Below are 27,180 nucleotides of genomic sequence, written 5' to 3'. Positions count from 1 at the left end.
ATTAAAATATGTAGTAAGAAGTAATGACTTAGATTGCTATTATCATTATTAACCATTGACATTTTACAAGCAGACCAGCTTTTTATTATGGTTAAGTAATATTTCTGAAATACATAACTAATTGTTAATATCAATAGAAGTCGCTTTATTACTGTATAATATTTATATCAGGTCAGTCAAAGGCTGTCAAGTTTTTTTTACGATTATGCTTTCACGTTTAGCTTGCATACAATGTCATTCGCTGACTTTTCCTCTTTTGCTGCAGTCTCTACGCCTTTAGGTCAGGGCCGCGTGAACCAGCTCGGCGGAGTCTTCATAAACGGGCGCCCTTTGCCCAATCACATCCGCCACAAGATAGTAGAGATGGCCCATCACGGCATACGACCGTGCGTCATCTCCCGGCAGCTGCGAGTCTCACACGGATGCGTGTCCAAAATTTTATGCAGGTACCAGGAGACCGGTTCCATTCGGCCCGGGGCTATTGGTGGCAGCAAACCCAAGGTAGGACATCACAATTTAAAGGTCATTTGATGTATTGGTAGTACTGTTTTTTATTACTGACTTCATTATAATGTTTTGGCAGTCTCGTGTACACTTTAAAACATTGTGTTGTTTTAACTGAAATTGGGTAAAATATGGAGTAACCCAAATATTGGGTTAAATTCGGTACTATTAATTATATATAAAAAAAACATGCAATTTGGTTAGTCCCTATTACACCTTTTACAAAATGAAGAGTTTAGTTTTTAGTTCACGGCTAAGTTTCTTTGCTGTCTTTGATTTTGTTCCCATTGTTTAATAAACGTATCTAATGGTTCACACATTAAAAATAATAGTTTTACTGATATACTGTATATGTAAATTAATTATGTGAATTGCTTTTATTAGATTTAAATTCTAATATTAATTTGATTGTTGTATTATTTAAAGCACGCCTAATAACAGAATTTTAATAAAAGTTCCTCCTTGGCTTTCATTTTTGAAGCTAAAATTTTAGGAGCAATACATTTTTTATTTTATTTTACTGAACCTCATGACAACAAACAGAGAAATAAACATCATATTCTGATATAGTAAACAACAGTTTTTATTTAATAAAAACCTTTGTATCATAAGTGAATTGACCATTTTATATAGTGCTGTTAGATATTTTCTAGTTGTTACAAAGATCAGGATCTCAAAATTAAATAAACCATTGTGTTACCATTGCAATAAAAGCAGAGCACAACTCCTGACGTGGAAAAGAAAATCGAAGAATACAAGAGAGAAAATCCAGGGATGTTCAGCTGGGAGATTCGGGATAAACTTCTGAAAGATGGAATCTGCGATCGGAATAACGTTCCTTCAGGTACTCGACTTTATCTGTCAATCTGTGCCGCCGTTTGATTTATGTTTATATAAATATTACTACCCACACCTGTTGTATATGTGGCTAATATAAGGTCACGAGCAATAGTATTTAATATACATTGTATCAATGCATGTATATTTGTAGGTGTTAAAACATTCCACAAGTGCAATTCTGTCAATTGATGAATCCTGTCGTGTCTCTCCGCAGTGAGTTCCATCAGCCGCATGCTGCGCTGTAAATTTGGAGGAAACGGAGATGAAGATGAGGATGACGATGAAGTGGAGAAAAGAGAGATCGAAGAAAACGAAAGAAGAGCCAAGCACAGCATCGACGGAATTCTTGGGGACAGATGTAAGTTTTCAGAAGTTTACACTTTTTTTGTTTGCGAAGTTGAAATAAGCTGATTTTTTTACTGGTATATCTACATGAGTTCTTGATGGATAGAAAACATATAGGTATAGCCTATCTCACTTCTTCCAAACGTGCGTATTATTGTTGCGTTTGTTGTTGTTGTTATTTCTATATCATTTATATGCTAATAGTTGTTATTAATAGACAATATTATGTTTATGTAATATAATGTACTTATAAAAACTAACTTACATCAACGTCGCAAGCACATTTAAGCTTTCTTTTTAGAGAGTGAATATCGATTTTGGATGTGATAAGTTTGTCACCAAAAGCTCAGTAGATTGATGGGAAAAATAGGGTTCACGTCTTCTCCGTATTTTAAGCGTTTTTGTGCCTTTTTCTTAAACTCATTGAAACTGAATTGAGGAGCATCAGAGATTAACCTCCTAAAACGAGACGTTCCTGGAGTGAAACTGGCCGAATCAGTAAATCAAACATTTGTCCAAGAATAGCGTTCACTAAAAGACGCTCCTGCGGTGCACAATCGGACACTTGAGGATGAACTTGGGAAACAAAAGCAAAAGAGTCCATGAGACTCACGCTTCAGTTTCTCCAGGACAAAGCTCGGCCTAGCAGTAGCTTGGTCCTGACAAAAGACTCCAAGCTTTTCAAAATTTGCAAAGAAAGGAAGAAAAAACGGTCCAACAAAAGGCGCAGAGAGGACATTATGGACGGGCAATGAGAGATGAATTATTCACGAATGACCGTAGTCCCGGCTCAGAAGTGTTTTATAGACTTCGAGGCCTAAATAATGTGTCCATTTTTAGCTAGATCATGTCTTGGAATTTTGGAAATAGACGATAAATGTGGAGCTGATTTTAGGGTGTATTAATTGTTAAATTCTTGAATTGAAAATTAACACTTGTTGATCACATTTAAATTGAAACGATTGACGTGTTTTAAATATATTTATATATGTTTTTCAACTTATGTAAAGTGCAAACGCAAATACTTTAAATAGGCTATTAAAAATCATTTTTGTTAAGTAGGTTTATCGGAAATGTTTTTATAATCCAATCTTACGGCCATAATTTCAAATGTACCTATAAGAAACAAACCAAAAGATATATATATATATATATATATATATATATATATATATATATATATATATATATATATATATATATATATATATATATATATATATATCAACAATTAGTCATTACAGCATATGTTTTTAATTCATTGTAACTTATTAAACTAACTTAACAATGTTCTAACTTAATTTCATAAGTTGCGTAAGCTGTTTTAAGTCAGTTTAACAAAATATAAGTTCAATGGACTCATAGGATCATTTTATTCAGCTTAAAGCAACCATGATTTTTTTACCGTGTAAAAACAGAAACCCTGCTTAAAACGTCCTCTTGAAAATGTACACATTACAGATGTGATAAAAGTGTTTGTAAATTTAAAGATTTGCTTTCTAGCCAGTACTGAAAAGATTAGCAAACATTGCGTTAAACTACACGCCGCGAAAATACAAAATTCGGCTTGATAGCCATACAGTTTTAAAAATGCCTAATTCGCGAATAAAACGAGCACTATTTAAGTTGAATTTAGCCAGTGATACTCAAATGTCAAAACAAAGTGTCGCAATATCATGAAAATCTGTAACATCCACACAGCCTAGAGGCAATCCCCGTTTCCCCAGCCGAAGAAGAAATTGTATGTATTAACTTGGAAATTGATACAGGCAGCGCGTTTTTCTAACCCCCACCAGCCTGAAATTCTTGCGCAGAGGAGTTTGTTCTAGATGTCAAGTGGAGAGAGAAAAGCCCTGAGCTGTGTGCGCGCTCGCCGGATCACCCCGCGTCATGGGCCGCGCTACAATTGGCGCACATTATACTCAGTCATTGCAATGAAAACCTTTTCTAGTAGATTAAATCGAGCCCTTTATTCGTCCCCACTTTCATCTCAGGACAAAAACCCGCCCCCTTCCTTTCCGCCCGGGGCGCGCATTCATTCCTCACTGCCCTTTCCTTCTCTCTTTTCCAGCACCGCCATCACGAATACTGGGCTGCGTTTCCCAAAAGCATCGTAAGCCTAAGAAGTTCGTAGAAATGATCGTACGACTGATCTTAATATTACGGTCTGTTTCCCAAAAGCATCGTAACTTAAGTAGCACTTGAAAATCTTCGTGGATCTACGAGTGCTCTGGAGTAATCGTAAAGCCTTAAGTGCATCGTAAGGAGACAGAGTTATGAGGGCACCTGCTGGACAACCGGCAAATTGCACCTACAATTTACTTCTCTTCAAAGTCATTATTCATTTTATTTGTACGTATATCTCTATTCATTTATATTTTCTACACATTACACAATTCAATATACAAATAATAATAATTAATAATTAGGCTAAACTTTTCAAAAATAAATGTAAGAGCTTATTTATTTATTTAATTATTTACTTATTTATTTATTTTGATGTGAGATAAGCAATTTTTGATAAAGAAATTGATAAATAATTCTACTTAATTAAGGTTTCATATAAATATCGAAAATGATGCTGATGTCATTTCCGGCAAGGACTGTTAGAATTAGTTTTATGCGAGATTGGAGCAAGACAGTGTTTTTACAGTACATTTCCAGTTAATTTATGTTTTTAAACTGGCTCAAAAATATTTTTTTTTTATGTTATTCGAGTTGAATATACATTCACACAAGTAGAAGAAGAATTATATGGATTGCTATAACATGTGCAACAATAACGAGCCATTCTATAGCGTGACATTTCAGCACTTAACAAACGGATAGCGACTCCTAAGTTGCACTTAAAGCTGGGCTACGTGCAATTGTGTTAAGTGCATTTTTGGGAAACGCACGTGAAACAATAACGAACGTTCGCAAAATGACTCGTAGAAAACGCTCTTAAGTGCTAAGATCAATCGTTATCGGGAAACGCAGCCCAGATCAGTTGGTAATTAGTTTAACAAACGACTGTCGATATGTTGTTGTTTGGAGATGGATGATTGATATGAACTTTTGAGACGCAAAAAACATTGTAAATCTTGCTGCTTTAAAAATAGCACTAGTGACTCTAGTTCTTCTTATTCATTTGACATAAGATTGCTCGTTGACTCAACTTAAAATTGTAAGGCAACAAACTTAAAAAATTAAAGTCAACTTTGTTTTAAATTAATTAATTACATATTATTTGCTTTTTTAACTTCTCACAGTGTCCATTTGTCCTGTTTTGTTGTTTTAAAACACTGTTTTCAGTAACTAAACTTCTTTATAAAACTTTTGGATATATGGGCCCTTTTGGAATCACAGATACTTATATTTTTGAACTGTTGATTTATTAAGGTTGCTTTAAGATTTATTAAGGTTGATTTTGTTGCAAGCTCCAACATGCGTCTCAGAGTGTTGATAATGGATAGTGGATTTGTATGTAATAATGGATTTGTATTTTGTTTTTTCTAAATGCAATTTTTTTTGCTCTCGCTGTTGGTTTTTCAATGGCAATATCTGATAAGCTCTTAAATAAGTGTCTTTCCAAATAAATTGATAAAGCAAAGGAGATTACAGAAGGCTCCAAAAGGGGCATGATGTTGCAGTGCAATAGAACAACTTTCTCAAAGTAAAAAAAAACTCTGGTTACCCTAAATTTTTAAGCTGAATTAAATTAACTTTGAGTCTATTGAACTTTTATTATGTTAAACTGACTTAAAACTGATTGCCTAACTTATAAAATTAAGTTAAAATATGGTTAACTTGGAATAATAAGTTACAATGACCTAAAAACATTTGCTGTCATGACTAATTAATCTGTTTACACTGTAGTGATTTGTTTCTTAAATTAACCATTTATTTCTTAATAAGTAGAATATTTTACCATACCAAAGAAAATGTTTTGCTATACAAATAAACCTTTAATACAGTTATATGTTTCTATTGATGGTAAAACTTCTCTATGAATTCTAATAAAAAAACCTGAAAACAAATGTTAACTTGTATTTCCTTTTACAGAAAACTAAATTATAACATATAATATGATAATAGTTATAATAAAATATGTTAGCAAAAAATTTAATATTCATTCATTCATTTTTCTTGGGCAACAAGGGTCGCCACAGCGGAATGACCCGCTAACTTATCTAGCAAATCAGGGAGAAAATGCAAACTCCACACAGAAATGCCAACCGACCCAGCCGGGACTCGAACCAGCAACTTTCTTGCTGTGAGGCGACAGTGCTAACCACTGAGCCATCGTGTCACCCTAAATTAACCATATATGAAGTATAAATTGAGGTACTGTAGTTGCACTAAATCATTTGCGATTTACTCGCCAGAAATTGTGTACATTTAAACCTGGACTTGCTACAGAGTTACTTGGATGTCTATATCTGCATTGGGAAAAAACGAAAAGAAACAAAACAAAACAGTGAATGAAAGAAAGGAAGCGCAAGGGGAAAGGAGAAAAGAAAACAGCCTTTTCAAAGGACGGTTAATGTTTTTGTTTTCCTGGAAGGATCAATCACCTCTGGCTTTTATTCACATGTAGATGTGTCTACATCATAAAACTCAATGAGTCCTGATCTCCATTGACACACTGTAAACTTCTCCTCTCCCCATTCACTCTCGTCCGTTTGTTTGCAGTGGGCTGATTCTGCGCTGGCTGTATTTCACTCTCTCCTCCCTGCTTGTGGGAGTTGTTGTTTTTTCCTATTCGCTGCTCAGTTCGAAATCTCAAAAGGGTGTTTTCAAAATCAAGAGGGTGTTCTCTAGCCAAATATTGATTAAGTACGTGTTTGCTGAGTCTATAGTTGTCGGGTAAGAGGGGTGTGTTGGCTGTGGGCCCCTGCTCCTTCAAAACCTATTGTTGGGCCCCTTAAAGGCTTGAGATCAAAGCAAAGGCCCCTTCAGATTTATTTGTCTGGGAAAAGGCAGTGTAGAGGACCATTGCTTACTAATACCGGACTGAACATGCAACTTAAAAGATGTTGATTGCAAATTGTTTGCTAAGGATTTAGAAAATGGAGAGTCTTTTGTGTGGTGGTGGTAATTATTTGTATTATTATGTTTAAAACTACCTCATTATTTTTTTTTTTCATTTATAACTGTCTGGCAAGTCTAAATTCATCACCTGTTTATAATATTAAAAAAGTCAGTTTCTATATTTAGTGTTTTACAGGTGTTTCCTGTTTTTCTTTAACAGATATGAGGTGTTCTAAGGTTGAGTGACCCATGACGCTTGCCTTGCATGTAGTCATGCATTTAAACTTCTGCATGCTGTTGCAATAACACTTCAGAAACGCTGGCTGGCAGTAGGATGTTATGTTTCTGTGTCAATTTTTTTCGTGGGTGTTTTGTTTTTTTCTGAACGCTACCTTAATGTTGAAGTAGCTTAAACTCGCTCATTCAGAGGAAGAAACTGGCTGACGTGCAACAACTTTAATCATAAGGTAAACACAAAGCAAGAGTTTCCTTCTGGAGCTCCTTTACGGGACTCGACACTTGTAAGCACTCGATCCATCAGGCTCGCAGTTCTCGGTCCCGCCCACACTCGTCACAGTGACACAAGCTGACTAAACACAGAGCTTGCGTTATGTGTCATTGCGAAAGTTGTGTTGTTAGATTTTTTTGAGAGGTTTATTTCAGCGTCAGCCATGGCAAGGACTATACAATCATACGTGTGCGCTTGACGCAGGAGTATAAATCAGCCTATATGGGACAGCTATCTCTGCTCTGTCAAATTCAAATGATTGAAAACAATTTAAAATCACTTCAGATTATTAAAAATGTCAACAAAAGGCATTTTACAAACCTTTTAATAACAGAAGTTGTTGAAAATACACTGTAAAAAATCAAAATCCAACTCACTAATTGTTAACTTAAAATTTAAAGTTAAGTTTAAAATTCTAAAGGCTTATATAATTTCGCGTCAGGTGCATGTGTTTGGTCTGGTGCCGCCTTTGTGTGTTAGCTTAGCCCTCGCCGTGACTGATGCTGACGTGTACCTCCCAAAAAATGTAGTTACACGTTGCAATGACGCATAGTGCAAGCTCTGTGATTGGTCGGCTTGGTGGCTGTGACGAGTGTGGGTGGTGCTGAGAGCAGCAAGTTCGATAGAGCAAGTGTTTACAAGTGTCGAATTCCGTGAAGGAGCTCGAGATGGAAACTTTTCTTTACCTTATGATTAAATGGTTCCCACATCTGAAGGTAGTGTTCAGAAAAAACAAAACACCCGTAAAGTAACTCGACACATAGGAACATAAATTCACTGCTCGCTATCCTTTCGGAAGTGTTATTGCAGAGCAACAGCGCACAGAAGTATAAAATGCTATGGGTGCCGTTGGTCGCGTCGATCACTCAACGCAGAAGTATAAACCAGCCTTAAGTTAGGTGGACACATTTTTGAGCTCAGTGTTGAGTTTACTCATGCTAACTGCATGTTTAGAACTGTTTATTCGAACATTTTTTTAAAAAAGTTTTTACTTCCTGCACTGTCAAACATAAAAAGTTGAGTTAACTTAAAAATTTAACGCAAACCAGCTGCAAAGAAATATTGTGGGTTTTTTTAATAATAATTTTTTCGGTTTTTCAGCTTTAATTGATAGGACAGTAGAAAAGTATAGACAGGTAAGTGTGGGGAGCAGAGAGAAGGGAAGGATCGGAAGAGAATCTTGAGGCGGGAATTGAACTCAGGTCACCGTGAGCACCAAAGTGCACCAAGAGCACCAAATATTGACTTATAAACTTCAGTGGTCGAAGTTGTGCCGAATTGTTTGTTGAAATTGAACTGAATCAACTTATTCAATAAAGTATATTTTTCAGTCAAAAAATAATAATTTGGCACTTCAACCACTGAGGTTGAATAAACTCAGTTTCTTTGCAGACGGTTGCTTTTAAATTTTAAGTAAACTAAACTTACAAGTTTAAAGTGTTTAAACTTGTGCTCAGATATTTTTTAAGTTAACTTTATTTTTTACAGTGTATAAAGGTCCCATAATGCATAAGTGCAGAAAAAAAACATGAATCACAAAATATGTAAAACTTCTTACTACTGATATTTTTTACAGTGTAGGTTAAAGCAAAAAAATGCATCTTATTATAATAATAAAAAAAAAACATCACAACGTAAATTTTACATTAGTTTCTATGAACAAAATAGCAAGCTGAAAGTTTCCAAAGTAATTCTGAGTGTTAGTTCAAGTGCCTGTGCCCTGATAAGTGAATCGATAAAGCTTTCCCCACAATGCTGTGTTTTCCTGTGCGCATCCCCTCCTTTTCCCTATACCATTAACTTTGGGAAAACTGACAATCCTCGAGCCTCATTTAGCTAATTAAAAGTAACTAAAGTCATCAAAGAGCCACGGCCCCTCTCTCACAGATTCTCATTCACGGCAGGCGAAAAAGAAAACTCCGAAATACAAACAGTCAAAGGGATCAAGTTTTTTTTGAAAGGGAGTCCCGTGGAGGCCAATTGAATGAGCTTAGTGCTTTCAGACGTGCCATGGTGAACGCAGTCAACATGTAATAATTAGTTTCATTGAGCTGCATTCCAACAATCTGCTGCTTTTCTCCTGGGTCCATTGTCTCCCAGCAGGCCAATAGCCAGGAGGACAGAGAGAATCAAGCAATGACAACACATGAAAGATTCAGCTGCCTTTGTCCAAGTGAGCAAGGAGGACTTTGTTTGTGTAAATAAAATAGGGCTTTTGCCTGCTTTGCTGACTAGAAACTTGCTCAGTGGAAAAGAATGAAGAAAGAGTGAAAGATGCACTGGCTTAGCAGATATTTTTGGGGGTGATTTGTCTTTTATACTCCATATTAATTATCAGGTTTTGTATTTTGTAATTCTTTTGTTTATTTATGGTTCTGAATTGCATTACAGGACATTGATCTATGCTCTGTTGACCTTTAAAGTGACTTTTATTGACATTTTAGTAGTTTGAAACAATATATTGTATAAAATATACATTGTAAAACCTAAAAATTTAAGGTAACTCAAACCATTTGAGGAAACTGATTGCAACAAACCAGTGTTCAAAAACTAATCCTAATGAGGACTGTGAACTTACTCCATTTGAGTAAACGAAGCAATTTGAGCACAGTAAAACCCAATAAAAGAAGAGAACTCAAACCGTTTGAGAAAACCGATTGCTACAAACTATTTGAGTTAATAAAAAGTTTATTTTAAACTCCATTTAAGTTGAAGTACTGAGGTATTTAATTAACTCTTTACCTTCAGCACTGAGTTCAAAACTCTTTTCAGATGAGTAGAATTAACTTTCAGTAAATTGAGTTAGCTAGACTCAATTCATTTGATAAAGTTGACTGTTGGTTTTACAGTGTAGAGAGAATACTTACTAAAAAGTACAGTTAGTTTATTTTTGTAACGTAAATTATAACACCAATCAAGGCAATATATTAGTGATTTGCATTATGGGATATTGATCTCTGCTCTGTTGACCTTTGATGTGGAAATGTTTTACTTTTGTAGCTTGACTTAGTGACTTTTGATGATATTTTAGTAGTTTGAAATGATACAGTGCATAGTTGAGTACACCCTATTTTGAAAATGACTATTTTATCCATTTCTCATTGAATATAGGCAATGTATTTCAGTGCATTTAAACAAAACAGATTTATTAAACAGATATATTTATTAAAATAATATTTTAGTCACGAAATATATTTAGAAATTGAAAGATAACACTATTAAATTCAAGCAAAATATTGCAAAAATAAATTAAACCTACAAAATTTCAACTAAAGTTGTACTTTTTTTTTTTTGCTTATCTTAATTTTTCCCTCTTTTTAAATTTTTTATTTAATATTTTTCTATAACATAAATTTGGCTGTACTAGTTTTTGGACTGTTATCGTAAGTCATTTTGTTAGATAAACTCCACATTTGTCTTCAGTACTGACTTATCTCATGTAATATTGTATAGCTTTCTATAAAAAAATGAATTTAAAAGACAGATTTGTGAGGGGTGTACTTATATATGCTGAGTAATATGTGTAATATGTGTATTACGTTAAGTATATATTTCCTAAAATTAACAGAAAAAAGTACTGTCAGTTTATTTTTGTACCGTAATTTACAACACCAATATATCTATAATGCTCTGTCAACTTTGATGTTAAAAAAATTTACTTTGTTGTTTAACAAAGTGACTTTTATTGATATATTAGTAGTTTAAAACAATATATTGTATAAGAAATAATATAGTTAATATACTTACTGAATAACAGAAAAAAGTACTGTCAGTTTATTTTTGTACCGCAATTTACAACACCAATCAAAGCAATATCAATGATGCTCTTAAATTTTTCATGTTAAAAAATTTTACTAAATTTTACAGAAAAAATACTGGCAGTTATTACTAGTAACAACAATCAAGACAATATATTCAATAAATGAAACTGTGCCAGTCCCTTAAAATCAGTTTAGTTCATTTTCAGTGTGATTTAAATTTTACTGCTGAAAGTCCAAACACTGAGTTTGTTTACATGGACACCAATAATACAATTTTAATACGATTAAGACAATTTTCTGATTAAGAGTCTGCTATGTAAAAAAAAAAAAAAAATTATAAAAAAAAATTTTTATTTATATATATATATATATAATAAGGTCTTAATCAAACCAAACGGAAATCGAATTAAGACATGTGAAGTTTGCCGATTTTTCGCATTATTGAGGTGCAGTACAGAAATGTAAACACCTTAATCAAACTATTTCCGTCGTGTACAATTTTCGCTGCATTTTTTGACAGAATAGTCTATACACAAACGGCTGTTTGACACTATTCTCTGCACCTACCGAATCAGTGAAGGACGACAAAATGCGCAAAATGCGGAGGCTTTTCTTCCCCATACAGCATTCAAGATCAAATTCCATTAAAACAACACTCTTCCAACAGTCCATACTCTCATCCAATCACTTGTTTGTCAGAGGAGCATGCATGAAAGTTTCCCGAATGAAAGTGAAAGTGCCAAACTGCAGTTAAAGTCAAGACAAATTAAAAATAAAACAACTAAAATTACATGAAACTCCAGAGGAAATGTGGATTGCGCAGTGATCCGATGACGTTAATCTAATTATGAGCTTTAACATGTAAAACCGGATCATGAATGGGAACATTCAAATTGAATCTCATGTAAACACCTTAATCATATTATTCTCTTATTCAGATTAAGACAAATAATTTGATTACTGATGTTCATGTATTTGTAGTCACTGAAAAGCAAATTGACTGATGTGCAGCTCTACAAGTCCCAAAACCAAGCAAACCAGTGGTGACAGTGGCGAGGCACAAAACTTCACCAATTGATGAAAGTGAAGGAAGAGAACTGTAGAGAAACCAGGCTCAGTTGGCTTATATATCACTTCAAAACATTAAAAAAGTCAATAAAAGTAACTTTTTCAAACTTTTCAGCATCAAAATTTGTTGAATTAAAGATTAAGGACCTGTAGTCCAATTCAAAAGCAGAAAAAAAAATAACTTACAGATATTAGTTTTTACAGCATAACAACAAATGTACTCAAAGCAATAAAGGAAGATGCGTTTGAACCAACAATTCTGAACTAGAGTCCAATATCTGGCTGGTGAGGGGTTTAGTTTTATGAATATTTCTTCTTCTTCTAGAGATCTGTCTTTCTGATCAATAAACAAGGGCTCTTCTTCTCTCTCTGCTGGAATGTTCCTCAGTCATGATTCCGGCGCCCTGCGGGGATGGAGATGAGCAATCATCTGCCTTTTATTCAGCCGTTCCTTGAGACCTAACAATCTTCGCCTTTCTGCTACTCTATAAATGTGAGACTTTATCTAGGGATGCAGTTATCAGAACATCATTAAAGGTTTTTAGGCCACATCGTTGTTGTCACGTTTTTTGAAGTGTTCCCAAAACCGTGCATCATTTCCACATGATGTCATTCGGAGTGGCACGCAAAGGAAGAAAAAAAACACGCATGCACGCGGTCGCACCGAGCTTATCTCCAACTGAATGCGGCCTGTATGCTTCATTAGGTCCGCTTTATACCCTGGCACCAGCATTGTGATCCTCAAATATTAATTCAAAGGACAATTAATGAATGCAAACCATCTTTGAAGTGGGGGGAGCGAGGTCAAACCCGGACCAGCCCCTCGCGACTGATGGACTCCTCTTCCACTCCTCTCCTCAAAGACGGTTTGAAGTGTCCAAAAGGGGAAAAAAAGTGAGCAATAGAAGGTCAATGAGAATGGGGGCTCCTCGCCGAATAGAGCGCTCTGTTTTCTTGCGGGCGTTTGAGCGAGTGAAACTCTGGCAAAGGAGCGATGAAAAGGAGGGGAAAGGAGAGGTCGAGGGTTTCGGGAGGCCTTGCCATAAAGACTCACAATGAGGCAGTTAATTGAGAAGAGCTAGACGCCGTTGTCAATCACTTAACTTGAGGAACTTCACTTCTTAACTGCCAAACGATGCTGGTGAAGGAGGGGAGAGAAAGACATAGAGGGAGCGAGAGAGACTAGGAATCTGTAAGAAGTTTTAGCTGAATGGTATTGAGGTGACTTTACATTTAAAGGAGCTGTGGTTTGTCTCTCTGGTTGTTCTGGCGGTTCAGATTCGTGACTTGCAGCTATTACAGAAGATTTTTGTTTGCTCACGAAAACAAAAATGGTTAAATGGTTTAATGGTTGCATGAAGAGTTTTAGGTGGTATAAGAAGTTTTAGTTTTGCATGTTTTTCATAGGTTTTAAATAAAACAGGGGTCCCCGTTCACCAAACCTGTTCCTGGAGGGCCGGTGTCCATAAACCATCTAAAAATCATTTATTCATTCATTCATTCATTCATTCATTCATTCATTCATTCATACATACTAAAATGTATCTAAAAATCCCTAAAATAATATACTGTAGATGGAGATATGAAAGCATATTTGGTCCTTTTAATTATTAATCATCTTTTTTTAATAAACCATCAAAAATTCTTAGTATTTTTTTCATTCATCCATTCATTCATTCATCCATTCATTCATTCATTCATACATTCATTCATTCATTGAGCCTAAAATGTATTTTAAAAACCCCTTAAACAAGATATACTGTAGATTATGGAGATATGAAAGTTTATTTGGTCCTTTTAATTATTTATAATTTTCCAGTTTATCATTTTTTCATAGATCTTTTTTAATAAACCACTTTAAATTCTTAGTATTTTATTTATTCATTCATTCATTCATTCATTCATTCATTCATTCATTGAGTCTAAAATGTATTTAAAAATCCCTAAAACAAACTATAATGTAGATTAGTGAGATATGAAAGTTTATTTGGTAATTTAAATTCTTTATCATTTTCAAAATGCTATTAATTGTGTTTTATCTTTATCATAAATATCATTGAGTTCATGCTTGCAGCTTCTACAGAAGATTATTGTTAGCGCACTATCTCTACTAAAGATATAAGAACTGGGTTTTGATGGTTGCATTGGGTTTCAGGTGGTTTAAGAAGTGTAGTTTTGCATATTTTTCAAAGTTTTTTTTTTTTTTTTTAATAAACCCATCCATCCATCCATCCATCCATCCATCCATCCATCCATCCATCCATCCATCCATCCATCCATCCATCCATCCATCCATCCATCCATCCATCCATCCATCCATCCATCCATCCATCCATCCATCCATCCATCCATCCATCCAGACTAAAACATATCTAAACAATCCTAAAACAATATACTGTAGATGGAGATATGAAAGTTCATTTGGTCCTTTAATTATTAATTATTTTCCAGTTTAGCATTTTTCATAGATATTTTTTAATAAACAATTTGAATATATATTTTTTTCATTCATTCATTCATTCATTGAGTCTAAAATGTATTTAAAAACCCCTAAAACAAGCTATACTGTAGATTATGGAGATATAAAAAGTATCTTTGGTCCTCGTAATTCTTAATAGTTTTCAAAATGCTATTAATGGTGTTTTATCTTCAACATAAATATCATTTAATTCATGACTTGCAGCTTCTACAGAAGATTATTGTTAGTTTACATTCTCTGAAGACAGAATAGAACTGAGTTTTAATGGTTGTAATAAGAGTTTCAGGTGGTTTTAAGTTATGCATCTTTTTCATAGATTTCAAAAAACTAAATCATAAAACATCTAAAAGTCTCCGTCAGTACTTTTTTGCATTCGTTCGTTCAGTCATGAATTTGGACTACAATATAACAATCCCTTAAACAAGAGATATATTATGGAGTTTTAAAACTGGAGTATATTTGGTCCTTTTAATGATTAATACTTTTCTAAATATATGAATTTAGTTTTATCTCAAGCATAAAAATCATAATTAAGATTTTTTCATTTTCAATCAGTTTTCACCCATTCATTCTTTAAGTAATTTATTTATTTAAACCAAAATGTATCTAAAATCTCTAAAACAAGATAAATTACCATGAGAAGGAACTGATATGGATTCCGGAGATATAAAAGTACATTTTAGTGGTTATCTACATGCTATTAATTTAGTTTTATCTTAAACATAACCATCATACCGTTCATGGTTTGCAGCTTCTACAGAAGACCGTTGTTGACTCACTTTCTCTGCTGTGTGTGTAACTGAAACCACTAGAAATCATCATTTCCAACTCAAATGTGCAATTTCTAATTTGTTTCAGACTGAATTCATTTGGTTTTGGAAAATTTACAGAAGAGTTTCTGTTGGCGTCGATTGGAACAATAAAAGCATGTTCCAACTGTTGTCTTCTCCCGTTTACGTTGTTGATTTTAATGAGTGAAATTTGCAGGAGTGTCTGAAATATTCTTTACTCCATTACACACAGTAGTTGTGTGGGTTTGTGAACTTCATATTTCGCATTTAACCATTAATGCTTCATCATTGTGTTTGAGGGCTCCTGTTAGCTTCTTTAAAGTACTTTAGGTTCAACAAAGAAGCGTATTCATATCAGGAATGGGTAAAGTTGATTCCCTATTATTTCAGTGCTTAAAATAAAACCCGTCTTGTTGCTCTGTATCAAGCTGCATCAGCAATTATATTGTTCAAACTGCCATTGGAGATGCAAAAACAGCAGATAATAGCCTTTTGACTAATTCCAGCACATTTTTTATTATTAAAGGGATATTTTGTCAAAAATGAAAACCTCATCATTTACTATTTATGTTGAACACAAAAGAAGATATTTTGAAGAATGCTGGTTGGTCCCATCGATTTCCACACACTGTAAAAATGCTGGGTTCCACACAATCGATTTGTGTTGGGAACAACATAAAAAATTAACCTATTAGTTTTTACACATTTTAGTTGACTGAACATGAAACAATTAAGTTGTCACCCCCAAAAAGCTCAAGAATTGTGATGTTTCAGCTCATTTTAAATAAGTCGTTTGAACAAGCAGTAAACATCATTTTCTGAGTGCAGAGGAAAAATACTATGGAAGTCAGCTGGCAACCAGCATTTTTCTAAACGTCTTCTTTTGTGTTCAACAAAAGAAGGAAACTCAAATAGGTTTTGAACAAATAAAGAGTGAGTAAATAATGTCAGAATTGTCATTTTTGACTCAAATGTCTCTTTAATGTAAATCAACCCTATCAAATAAACCTGAAATAAAAAAAAGATATATAAATTAAATAAATTAAAATAATTTCTTTTGGCGTTAGATGGTAAAATCAGTTAAGTTTTGGTACTTGATGCTTATTAACTGTTATTTGATGAAACACAAGATGTTTTACCCTGTTTCTGCTGAATCTAGTTGTGTGTGTATCTGAATGCAGGGCTTTTGCGTCGGGCTGTCAGTCCTTTTTCGTAGCCAAGAGAGGGTGAGATGTGGCTGGGCAGGGTCAAGGGGGGGAGTCCTGGGTCAGTGGCTGTGCAAACTCCCTCTCTGTTGGAAGTGCGGGTTAAGATAATGTGTTTGTTTAGTGTGACAGGTAACAGACTCTCTATGATGGCCAATAAACACTGAAACTAAAGACAAAGGAGTACTGATTTTCAAGCTTTTGGAGTTTCAGATCATTTAAGGTGATTACAAATATTAAATGTCTAAAACATGTTATCTTGATCAGTATTTTTGTAAAATCGGCAACTTCTTGATATTTTTTGTACACCAAATAATTTCTGAAGCATCTGAAGGAATTTTTAAGGAGAAAAACCTATCTAAAAATCCCTAAAACAAGATCAGTTACCATGAGATAAGTTACCTTTTTAAACATTAATAATTTTCTAAATTATATTATTTGAGTTTTTTCTTAAACAAAATCTTAATTCCATTTATTCATCATTTTATTTCTACTTTTCTAACAGACAAGTTTAGTTCATAAGGGGCAGACATGAATATCTAATGTTATGTGTTTTAATTTAATATTATTTTTAATTTTGTTTTCTACGAAAATTGACAGAAATAATGATCAGTACTAGGGTTGGGCGATGTCGACCAATTTGGCATCATACGATGTCTAATGTGAAACATCGCGATGGACAATGACATTGTCGTAGGCGGCGGTGAATGAATTATTTGTGAATGGTTAATTAATTCATAACAAATGAATTATTTGCAGCCTACTATTTCAACTACCTGACCTGCATGGTCTTTGTTTTACCCACAAACAAATCATAAATAAATAAATAAATTTGTGATCTGTGTCGTTATAATGGCGTTGACAAACTTGGTGGAAAAGATGCACAACCAACAGCAACCAACCAACAGTATCTGAGGTTTCCACTAAAATTGTTAAGTGCAAGTGTGAGAGCGAAAGATTGAAGCAGTGTACTGATGCTGTGACACGTTACATGATAGATTCAAAAGATCCGAAGAGTCGTTAGACAGAGACAAGAAGAATGAAATATCACCTTTAACAACTATAGTGAGACGTGATCCAGCTGTACATCCTTGATAAACTGTCCAAAATGCACTGCTCTCTGGGGTTTTGTGCTGGAGCTCAGATGCACGCGTACGCTGCAGCTCATGACAGTGTGTGTGTGTGGTCACGTGATGTGCATTTTCAGCATTATAGGAGAGCTTTTCAGAAATGCTAGATGAAACGCCAGTGTGGAAGTGGATCGTTTTCGCTCTAAAAGTGCCATTTTAAAACTAAGACGTATTAGTGGAAACGGCGCCTTAGTGTTTATTTTTTGTGAGTGGGTTGCTGCTGCGACGGGGGCGGGGCAGAGGATCGCAATAGCATGGCTATTTTTTCAATGAAAAATATTATATTTTTTGTACACCAAATCATTTGTTACGAATATGAAGCATCTGAAGGATGATGCTGAATATTCAATATGGCATCACAGAAATGAATGACATTTTATCATTTTTTTTTTTACATACAATAGTATTTCACAAAAACTCTACTTTTTGCTGTATTTTTTATTTAATGTATTTAGTGAACAAATTTATTTTACCCACTGTAATGTATTTACATGTTGACATACATATTTGCATCTTTTTTGTCAAATCGTTTTATAAACCATTCAAAAGTCTAATTCTTAATCTGTATTTCATTTATTAATTTAGAGTTTAATGTCTCTAAAAATACCTAAAACGAAAAAAAATGACCCTGAGCAGATGTTATAATGATATAAAAGTATATTTGACCCAATTAAACATGTTTAATTGGGTTTTTTTCTTAAACATAAACTTAAGTAAATTCATTAAGGGTTTTATTTCTACATTTCTAACAGACCGGTTTAGTTCAATGGGGCAAAAGTGAATATCTAAAGTTATGCATTCTAATTTGTTTTTAAAATTTTGTTACATCTACAAATATTTACAGAAATATTGATCAGCACGTCTATTTTTGAAATGAAAAAGAATATATTTTTTTATTTCTGAAGAATCTGAAGCATCTGATGGATGATGCTGAGTATTCAATATGGCATCACAAAAATAAATGACATTTTTCTATTTATTTATTTTTTTACGTACAATGATATTTCACAAAACTGCATTTTTTCCTGTTGTACAGTATTTCAAATGAATGTTTTTGATGAACAAACGTATTGAAATAAAATAATATAGATTCTAGAGATATAACAGTATATTTGATGATTTTAATTATAATTACTTATGATAGTTTAGTTAATGCTAATAATTTAGTTTTATCCTAAACATAACTATCATTAAAATAAATGACATTTTACTATTTTACTATTTAAGTACAATAATATTTCACAAAACCTCTTTTTTCTGCTGTATTTTTTAAATGAATGTATTTAGTGAACAAATTTATTTTACCCACTCCCAAAAAAAAAAACAGTAGTGTATTTACATATTGACATGTTATACATATTTGCATCTTTTTTGTCAAATTTTTCTATAAACCGTCTAAAAATTGAATTCTTATTCTGTATTTCATTTATTAGAGTAAAAGGTATCTAAAATCCCTAAAACGAAATCAATTACCCTGAGCAGAAGTTACGGTGATTTAAAAAAAATAAAAAAAAATAAATAAAAAATAAAAAATAATTATAACAATATAATAACAAAAATAATAATAATAGTACAATTTAAAATAAATTTATAAATAATTTCAAATAAATCAATAAAATAAAGTAGATATATTAGCTAGTTACATCGACAATAATGTGCTACCTACTTCTTGGTTGTTAGGGTTTTGGTTGTGCTGAGGTTGAACCAATGCGTCTAGTTTAGGGCATGACAGTTCTGGAGAAAAAAAATGCTATATTAAAAAATAATAATAATGATAATTCCGAACATAAAATGATCTCTTAAATAATCACTTCCAGGGGTGTTAAATCATCAAAATAGTTTAGTAGTGGCCTCCAATGAGTATAAAAGTGATTTAAAAGTATATCTGACCCAATTAAACATGTTTCATTTAGTTTTGTTTTCTTAAACATAAACTTAATTCAGTTCATTTAGCATTTTATTTCTATATTTCTAACTATCATATCTATTTCTGCCAGTTTAGTTCATTAGGGCCAGAAATGAATACCTAATATATGTGTTTTTAGTTTATTTGTTTTATGTTGTTGCATCTACAATTATCTGCAATTTGTGCACAGTTATCATGTTAACATGTGACCTACCTGTTGCAGTACTGGTTTGCTCAGTGTGTTCATGTTTGGTTGAAAAGCCTGCATAAATATAAAATGTCATCAGTGTGTAGTTAGTGGTGGTATATTTAGGAGCATGTGTTGTGTGTTTCCTGTGGTGCGGTCACTGCGTGGGCTCTGCGTTTCGGCTTTGTCCTGTTATTTGGAAGCGATTCCATGCTGCAACAGGCACCTCTGTCCTGTGCTGGCATCATAATGAGCAAAGCTTGCTGGGAAACCATAATACCTCAGCATCCCTCCTTTCATGGTCCTCGTGTCCATCCAGCTCCAGAAATGAATCTCAGCTTATTTCTTTTTAATGCACAGAACAAACGTGTTGAACGTATTGGATTGATTTTTTCATTTGAGTATTGATTTCTATATTTTAAATTGTTATTTGTTGCACTTCAGTTTAACATTTTTGAGGCTCTTTTTTTATATGACCACAAAAGATTTTACAGTGCTCAGCATATATAAGTACACCCCTCACAAATCTAGCTTTTACATTTATATATTTAACAGGAAGCTATACAATATTATTTTTGTGCATATACTTTAGATTAATCAGTACTGAAGCCAAATCTGGAGCTTATCTAACAAAATAAGTTAAGATAACGCTCCAAAACCTAGTACAGCCACATTTATATGGTATAGAAAAATGTAAAATACGAATTTTAAAACAGAGGAAAAATTAAGAAAAGTGGAAAGATTTAGTTGAATTTTTGTAGGTTGTAACTTTTTTTTGTATCTCAACTTTTTTTTATATACATATTTTTAAGTTTTTTTATCGCAAAGAGATTTCCCAGTGATGGGTTGCAGCTGGAAGGGCATTCTTCGCATAAAACATATGCTGGATAAATTGGTGGTTCATTCCGCTGTGGCGACCCCAGATTAATAAAGGGACTAAGCCGAAAAAGAAAATGAATGAAAGAATGAACTGCAAAGAGATACAATTCACAACAGCCCTTAGACATTTTACAAATACTAATTAAATCCCCTATTCAGGGAAAGAAAACTAAAGCAACGTATCCGTTTACATGATCATTCATTAATTCTAAAACTATTTACAAAAGTAAATGAGCTATTAGTATAAAATCCTTAGTGTTTAGCCCTGTATAGGTCTAAAATTTCATTCATAATGATCTTAAATGTGTCTTAAAGTCTTGAATTTGATTTAAAGAGACCTGCAGAAACCCCGAATACTGAAGATTGGAGTAAGGATGGTGAATATTGTTGGTTACAGTAATAGTTCATAATATTGGTAGTTTTGATGTGCCCTTTTACTGATTGTAGCTTTGGCGAGCAATTTTAATACTTTAACATTTACAAAACCTCAAAAACTAAAAATGTTTGACCTGTAGTGCATTAAAACTCTAGATTACAAGTAAAAATTTAAAGAGCAAATTCAGGCATCTAACTCATTTGCAATCACACATGCAAACTGTTCCCTTAATAGACCATTTTGAGGGATGTAAACAAAAACAGTGGTCCCAATGCATTCCCTGTTTTACATTTTTAATTTCCATAGCTTCCGAGAATCTAAAAATATCCACATATTGATAAATATTGCTATGATAGCTGTTTTAACATGAAGTTATGATTGAATTGCCTCTTGGTACAGTTATGAAATAGTTTAACATGACATGATCACATTGAATTGGTTTATATCAACACCACAGTAAAACCTCAGTAAAACCTTTGTCACGGTTACCACTTAGGCATGCTTTTGAACATCCAGAAAGTAGCAACTGAAACTGTCCAAAAGTGCATCCAGAAATGTCCAGTCACGCTCTAGTCCACCTGCAAGGTTAAAAATGATCTTTGGAGCGCTTTTGTCTGTCTTTCTCTCCGTCCGGCTCGCTTTCTGGGTTTGTTTCGGGCAGCTGCTGGGGTCGCGGCTCTTTAGCGAGTTGAGTGACTCCCTGCTCCTCCCTCTTAACAAAATGCCAAGCCCAGATGGAGTCGTGATCGTTCCGTTAACCATTCTTCTCCCTACATCTGCTGGGTTTCTATATACTCCTTAATTCACTCACCAGTGGCTGGCTGGGGCGCAGGCTGAAAGGGCCAGCACTCCTCCGCGCTGCAAATAAATGCTTCATTTGTCTCTTCTCTCTTTTGTTTTGTTTGGGGAACACATGTCACGAGCTCAATTACCCAACCATTTAACAGCCCCTGAGGAGGAGAAGACTCTCCCCTCGCCGGAGCTGTAAACGGCCCAGATGGTCGTCTGTGGACTCTCGCCGCAACATTCCCTGTTTACTTTCACTTTAGCTCACTCTCTTTGTTGTTGCGGCTTTGTTTGCATGTTGAAAAGTGTGTGTTGCATTAGAGTTACCAACCTGACTTCCCTGTTGGAAGATCACAAAGGAGATCTCTATCGCATTGCTTCTGGCAAATGGAGACTTTTGAGTTTCTTCTAAGGGAAAAAAAACTTGTAAAGTCACTTCTTGCAATTTTAAAGGGGTAGTTCACTCAAAAATGAACAAAAATCATTCTTTATTTATTCTTTACGTGGTCAAAATCTGTGTTTCTTTCATCTGTTGAACATGAAGGAAGATATACTGATAAATGTTAAAAAAAAACAACCTTGTCAGTGGCTGGTTTTCTCCTCAACATTCTTAAAAATGTCTTGTTTTGTGAAGAAAGAAATTCATAAATGCTTAGAATCACCAATGGTAAATAGACAGGACATTTTTGTTTTTTCACCATCTTTAATGGACAGAACATTACACTCTTTGAAGTAAAGGGCACACATTAGTTCCAAAAAAATAAACTAAATTTTTTTAGGTACAAATTTATGCTTTTGAAGTACAAATATGAGCCTTTTACGTACAAATGTGTATCTTTTGAAAAGGTACCACCCCAGTGACAGCTCTTGTATCTTTATTTCTGAGAGTGTAGAAAGTTTAGACAGGAAAGTGTGTGGAGCAGAGAAAGGGGAAGGATCTTGAGTGGGGAGTTGAACTCGGGTCGCCGTGATCACCAGAATGCATGTGTCGCACTAACCACCATGACATTGGCACCAACTATTTTCGTTTTTAGGTGAATTATCACTTTAAAAATGTCTCGCACTGTATCAAACTCTTATTATTCACATCAAGATCAGCTGAAATTATCATTTTTGTTTCATTCACCTTTTCCGTTTAATTTTTCTTTTTGTTTTTTGAAAAGTTAAGAGAAACTATTTTTTTAACTTTATTTCAGAAGTTTTTTTTTGTTAATAGAATTTCACTTTACATTAAATGTAAAATGTGAAACAGAAGATATTTGGAGATTTATTTTCCCCTATAATAGTAGTTAATAGACTCCAACATTTGCCAAAATATCCTCTTTTTTTGCAGAAGAGCTAGATTAAGACAATATGAGAGTGTGTTGGAATGCTGTTAAAAGATATTCTACACTCTAAAATATGCTGGGTTGTAACAGTGCTCGGTCAAAAATGGACAAAAACCCAACATTGCAATAGTCAGAGATGCAATGTCAGACACAATGCACTCAATGGAGCTAGTGATGTCACTGTGAGGGGTAGGGTTAGGGATGGTGTTAGGTGGGCCCATTAAAAAGCATTGCATGCAGCTCAGATTGCATCTGTAACAAGTCTGGATCCAGATTTCTCTCCAACATTTTTCAACTAAATTTAATTACACTTTTAACCCAATGGTAGGATTTGTCCATATTTTTCAGTGTGCTGTACTAAACAAAACAGAACAAAAATCCTTCAACATTATGCTTTAAATATATATATATATATATATATATATATATATATATATATATATATATATATATATATATATATATATATATATATTTTTTTTTTTTTTTTCTAGAGCAATTGTTGTGATTCATTGATTTGCTCTGTGTATTGTGTATGTCAAAAAAGGTCAAAGCTTCAATTTTTTTAAGCATTTTGAAAAACAGAATACATTGATTCTCAGAGGGGTCGTTCACCTAAACATATGAACTATATGTACCACCTTATCAATTATGAAATATTATATTTAATTCATCCACATGCTTTTCCAAACTCTATATAACTTTATATTATGAAGTTTGTTAAACATATTCACGTTTAATGAGAGTTGCTTTAAAGTAAATGTTATTAGGTTTTAACAATTATAAAATTATCTTCCTTTGTTTAGTGATAGAAAAAAAGGTGATCAGGGTCAGTAAATGATGTCAGAATTTTCTTTTTTTGGGTGGTGTATCACTTTAAATGAAACTTACTGAGAACTCAAACCTCTTGAGCTATGAAATTAGCAATCTTTGAGCAATGCTTTTTCCTCTGGGTTTTCAAATCTATCATTTTGGAGTCAACAAACTCTGCTTGAGCTCAGCACAAAGCAGCATTGGCCTTGCGTCATTTTGGCTTCTGTTTTTCAGCCGTCTCTTGTTTCTCTGTGATTATGCCTCAAATTCACCACATCCACTTTAACGTCTGTCCAAATGCCACGCACATTTCATTGAGGAGAGCGTTCATCCCTCCTTCTCTGATAAATGCTGTGTGTTGCTGGCAGGCTGCAGGTTTGTGGGGTTTGTCCTGTGTGTGAGAGGAATATAAATCTGATGTGTGAGCGAGAGGCACCATGCTCTGCTATCATGAATTGAGGCCTACTGGTGACGCTGTCTGCGCTTTGAGCAGCTTCTTGATAATCACAGATTTGTGCAAATTATGACTTTTATACCGAACTATTATATAATTTCATAATGTTTTTTGAAAGTAGACACATTAAAATTTCTGGTTCACAACAGCTCACTCAGTAAATTGCAACTTTTTACAAAAAAAAAAGAGTTTATCTGTTGCTTTTACTTTTAAAAAGTGAGTAAACCTGTTGTTTTAAAATCATTTCATGAATTTTAATTTAAAAAAGTGAGTGAACCTGCCGCTTTTTAAGCGTTTAGTTGACTTTAAAAAGTGAGTAAACCTGTTGCTTTTACTTAAAGTGAGTAAACATGCTGCTTTTACTTAAAGTGAGTAAACATGCTGCTTTTAAAGCGATTAGTTGACTACCTAAACAATTGACTGAACCTGTTGTTTTCAAAGTGATTAGTTGACCTAAAAAAATTATTGAACCTGTTGCTGTCAAAGAGTTTAGTTGACTTTAAAAAGTGGGTAAACCTGTTGCATTTAAATTAAGTGAGTTTACCTGTTGCTTTTAAAGCCATTAATTGACATTAAAAGAGTAAGCCTGTTGTTTTAAAGTCGCTTAGTTGACTTTACTTTAGAAAAGGGAGTAAACCTGTTGCTTTTTAAGTGTTTAGTTGACTTTAAAAAGTGAGTAAACCTGTTGCTTTTACTTAAAGTGAGTAAACATGTTGTTTTAAAAACACTTGGTTGACTTTACTTTAAAAAAGTGAGTAAACATGCTGCTTTTAAAGCGATTAGTTGACTACCTAAACAATTGACTGAACCTGTTGTTTTCAAAGTGATTAGTTGACCTAAAAAAATTATTGAACCTGTCGCTGTCAAAGAGTTTAGTTGACTTTAAAAAGTGGGTAAACCTGTTGCATTTAAATTAAGTGAGTTTACCTGTTGCCTTTAAAGACTTTTATTGACATTAAAAGAGTAAGCCTGTTGTTTTAAAGTCGCTTAGTTGACTTTACTTTTGAAAAGGGAGTAAACCTGTTGCTTTCAAAGCGATTAGTTGACTTAAACAACTATTGAACCTGTCACTTTTAAAGCGTTTAGTTGACGTTAAAAAGTGAGTAAACCTGTTGCTTTTTACTTAAAAAGGAGAGTTAACCTGTTGCTCTTAAAGCCCTTAGTTGACTTTACTTTAAAAAAGTGAGCACACCTGTTGCTTTAAAGCGATTAGTTGATGTTACTTAAATAAGTAAACCTTTTGCTTTTAAAGCGATTAGTTGACTTAAAAAATATTGAACCTGTCACTTTCAAAACAATTAGTTGACTTTAAAAAGTGAGTAAACCGGTTGCTTTTACTTAAAAAATTGGGTAAACTTTTTGCTTTTAAAGCACTTAGTTGACTTTACTTAAAAAGGAGTAAACCAGTTGCTTTAAGGCACTTAGTTGGCTTTACTTTAAAAAAAATAGTAAACCTGTTGTTTTTAATGCAATTAGTTGACGTTACATTAAAAAATGAGTCAACTTGTTTTTAAAGCAATTAGTTGACTGTACTTAAAATATTGGACCTGTTGCTTTCAAAGCGATTAGTTGACTTTAAGCAGTGAGTAAACCAGTTGCTTTTACTTAAAGTAAATAAACTTGTTGCTTTTAAAGCGTTTAGTTGACGTTACTTAAAAAAGAGAGTAAACCTTTTGCTTTTAAAGCGATTAGTTGACTTTACTTTAAAAAATATTGAACCTGTCACTTTCAAAGCGATTAGTTGACTTTAAAAAGCGAGTAAACCGGTTGCTTTTACTTAAAAAAGTGGGTAAACCTTTTGCTTTTAAAGCACTTAGTTGACTTTTCTTAAAAAGGGAGTAAACCAGTTGCTTTTAAAGCAATTAGTTGACTTTAAAAAGTGAGTAAACCTGTTGTTTTTCAAGCGATTAGTTGACTTTACTTTAAAAAGTGAGTGAGCCTGTTGACCTAAAATGATCAAGTAAACAAACTTTTTGCATAATTATACAAATTGAGTCAACTTGACAATTCCAAGCTGCAGCAGGTTTGCCCACATGTTTAAGTTAAGCAATCACGTGTTTTTAAAGTGTAAAAATGCTTTGAGCATTAATCTGAAATTTAGTGCGTTGCTTACAGAGTTTTATTTAGATTTTTATCAAGAGCACAAAAAACACTTAATACAATATATTCCCAGTTCATTTTCTGTCCAAAATATAGTTTTAGACCTTTTATATTTATATTTATTTTTAATATAAGCATTTCATTTCTACATATGCACATCAACTTTCAGGGTGTAGATTGCTCGCCTTATTAAATTGATCTTTTTTTTTCTCATTTTATTTTAACTTTAAAAAATCAGATTTTTTTTTAACTCACTACATGATTTAGTTTTTCAAATCAAAATGTTTTCACCCTAGCACTTATAGTTGATTTTAGGGTTGAATTTAGTTATATTTGAATTTGTAGGAATTTTTTTATTGCTATGCAGATAATTTGGTCGGCTCGTTACCTGTCTTGATTCCACTTTTTGTTCTTTTATTTTTGTATTGTTTGGTGGGTCTTCTTAATGAAAGATTTCCAGATAAAAGACAAAAGCCGCGTGACAAGTGACAGAGATGTGAAGTAGATGAGTGTGAGATGGAGATGATAGATGGCCTGAGCTGTTGGTGGTTTATTAGGCAGGTAATGCTGTGGGAAGTGGACACAGTATGAGTTTCCTCTCCTGCTGAAAGTCTTACAGTGATGCTCCTGAGCTCTTGTCAGCGTCGTCATTTTGCATTACGAGAACACTATTCCTTTGTTTGACTTTTTTATTTTTTGTTGTTGTA

General features: G+C 33.6%; 1 protein-coding gene across 1 annotated transcript in view; it reads left to right on the top strand.

Annotated features, from left to right (window-relative positions):
- pax3a (paired box 3a) overlaps positions 1-27,180 on the top strand; it is a 52,754-nt gene that overhangs the window by 801 nt on the left and 24,773 nt on the right. Inside the window, 3 exon segments of the mRNA NM_131277.1 lie at positions 266-501; positions 1,219-1,348; positions 1,559-1,702. Of these exon segments, the coding sequence (NP_571352.1) occupies positions 266-501; positions 1,219-1,348; positions 1,559-1,702 (510 nt within the window).

The sequence above is a fragment of the Danio rerio genome, chromosome 2 (genome assembly GCF_049306965.1).
Source record: "Danio rerio strain Tuebingen ecotype United States chromosome 2, GRCz12tu, whole genome shotgun sequence".
NCBI classification, from domain to species: domain Eukaryota; kingdom Metazoa; phylum Chordata; class Actinopteri; order Cypriniformes; family Danionidae; genus Danio; species Danio rerio.
The sequence above is the reverse complement of the archived record's forward strand: the minus strand, read 5'-3'. Positions and strand labels throughout refer to the sequence as shown.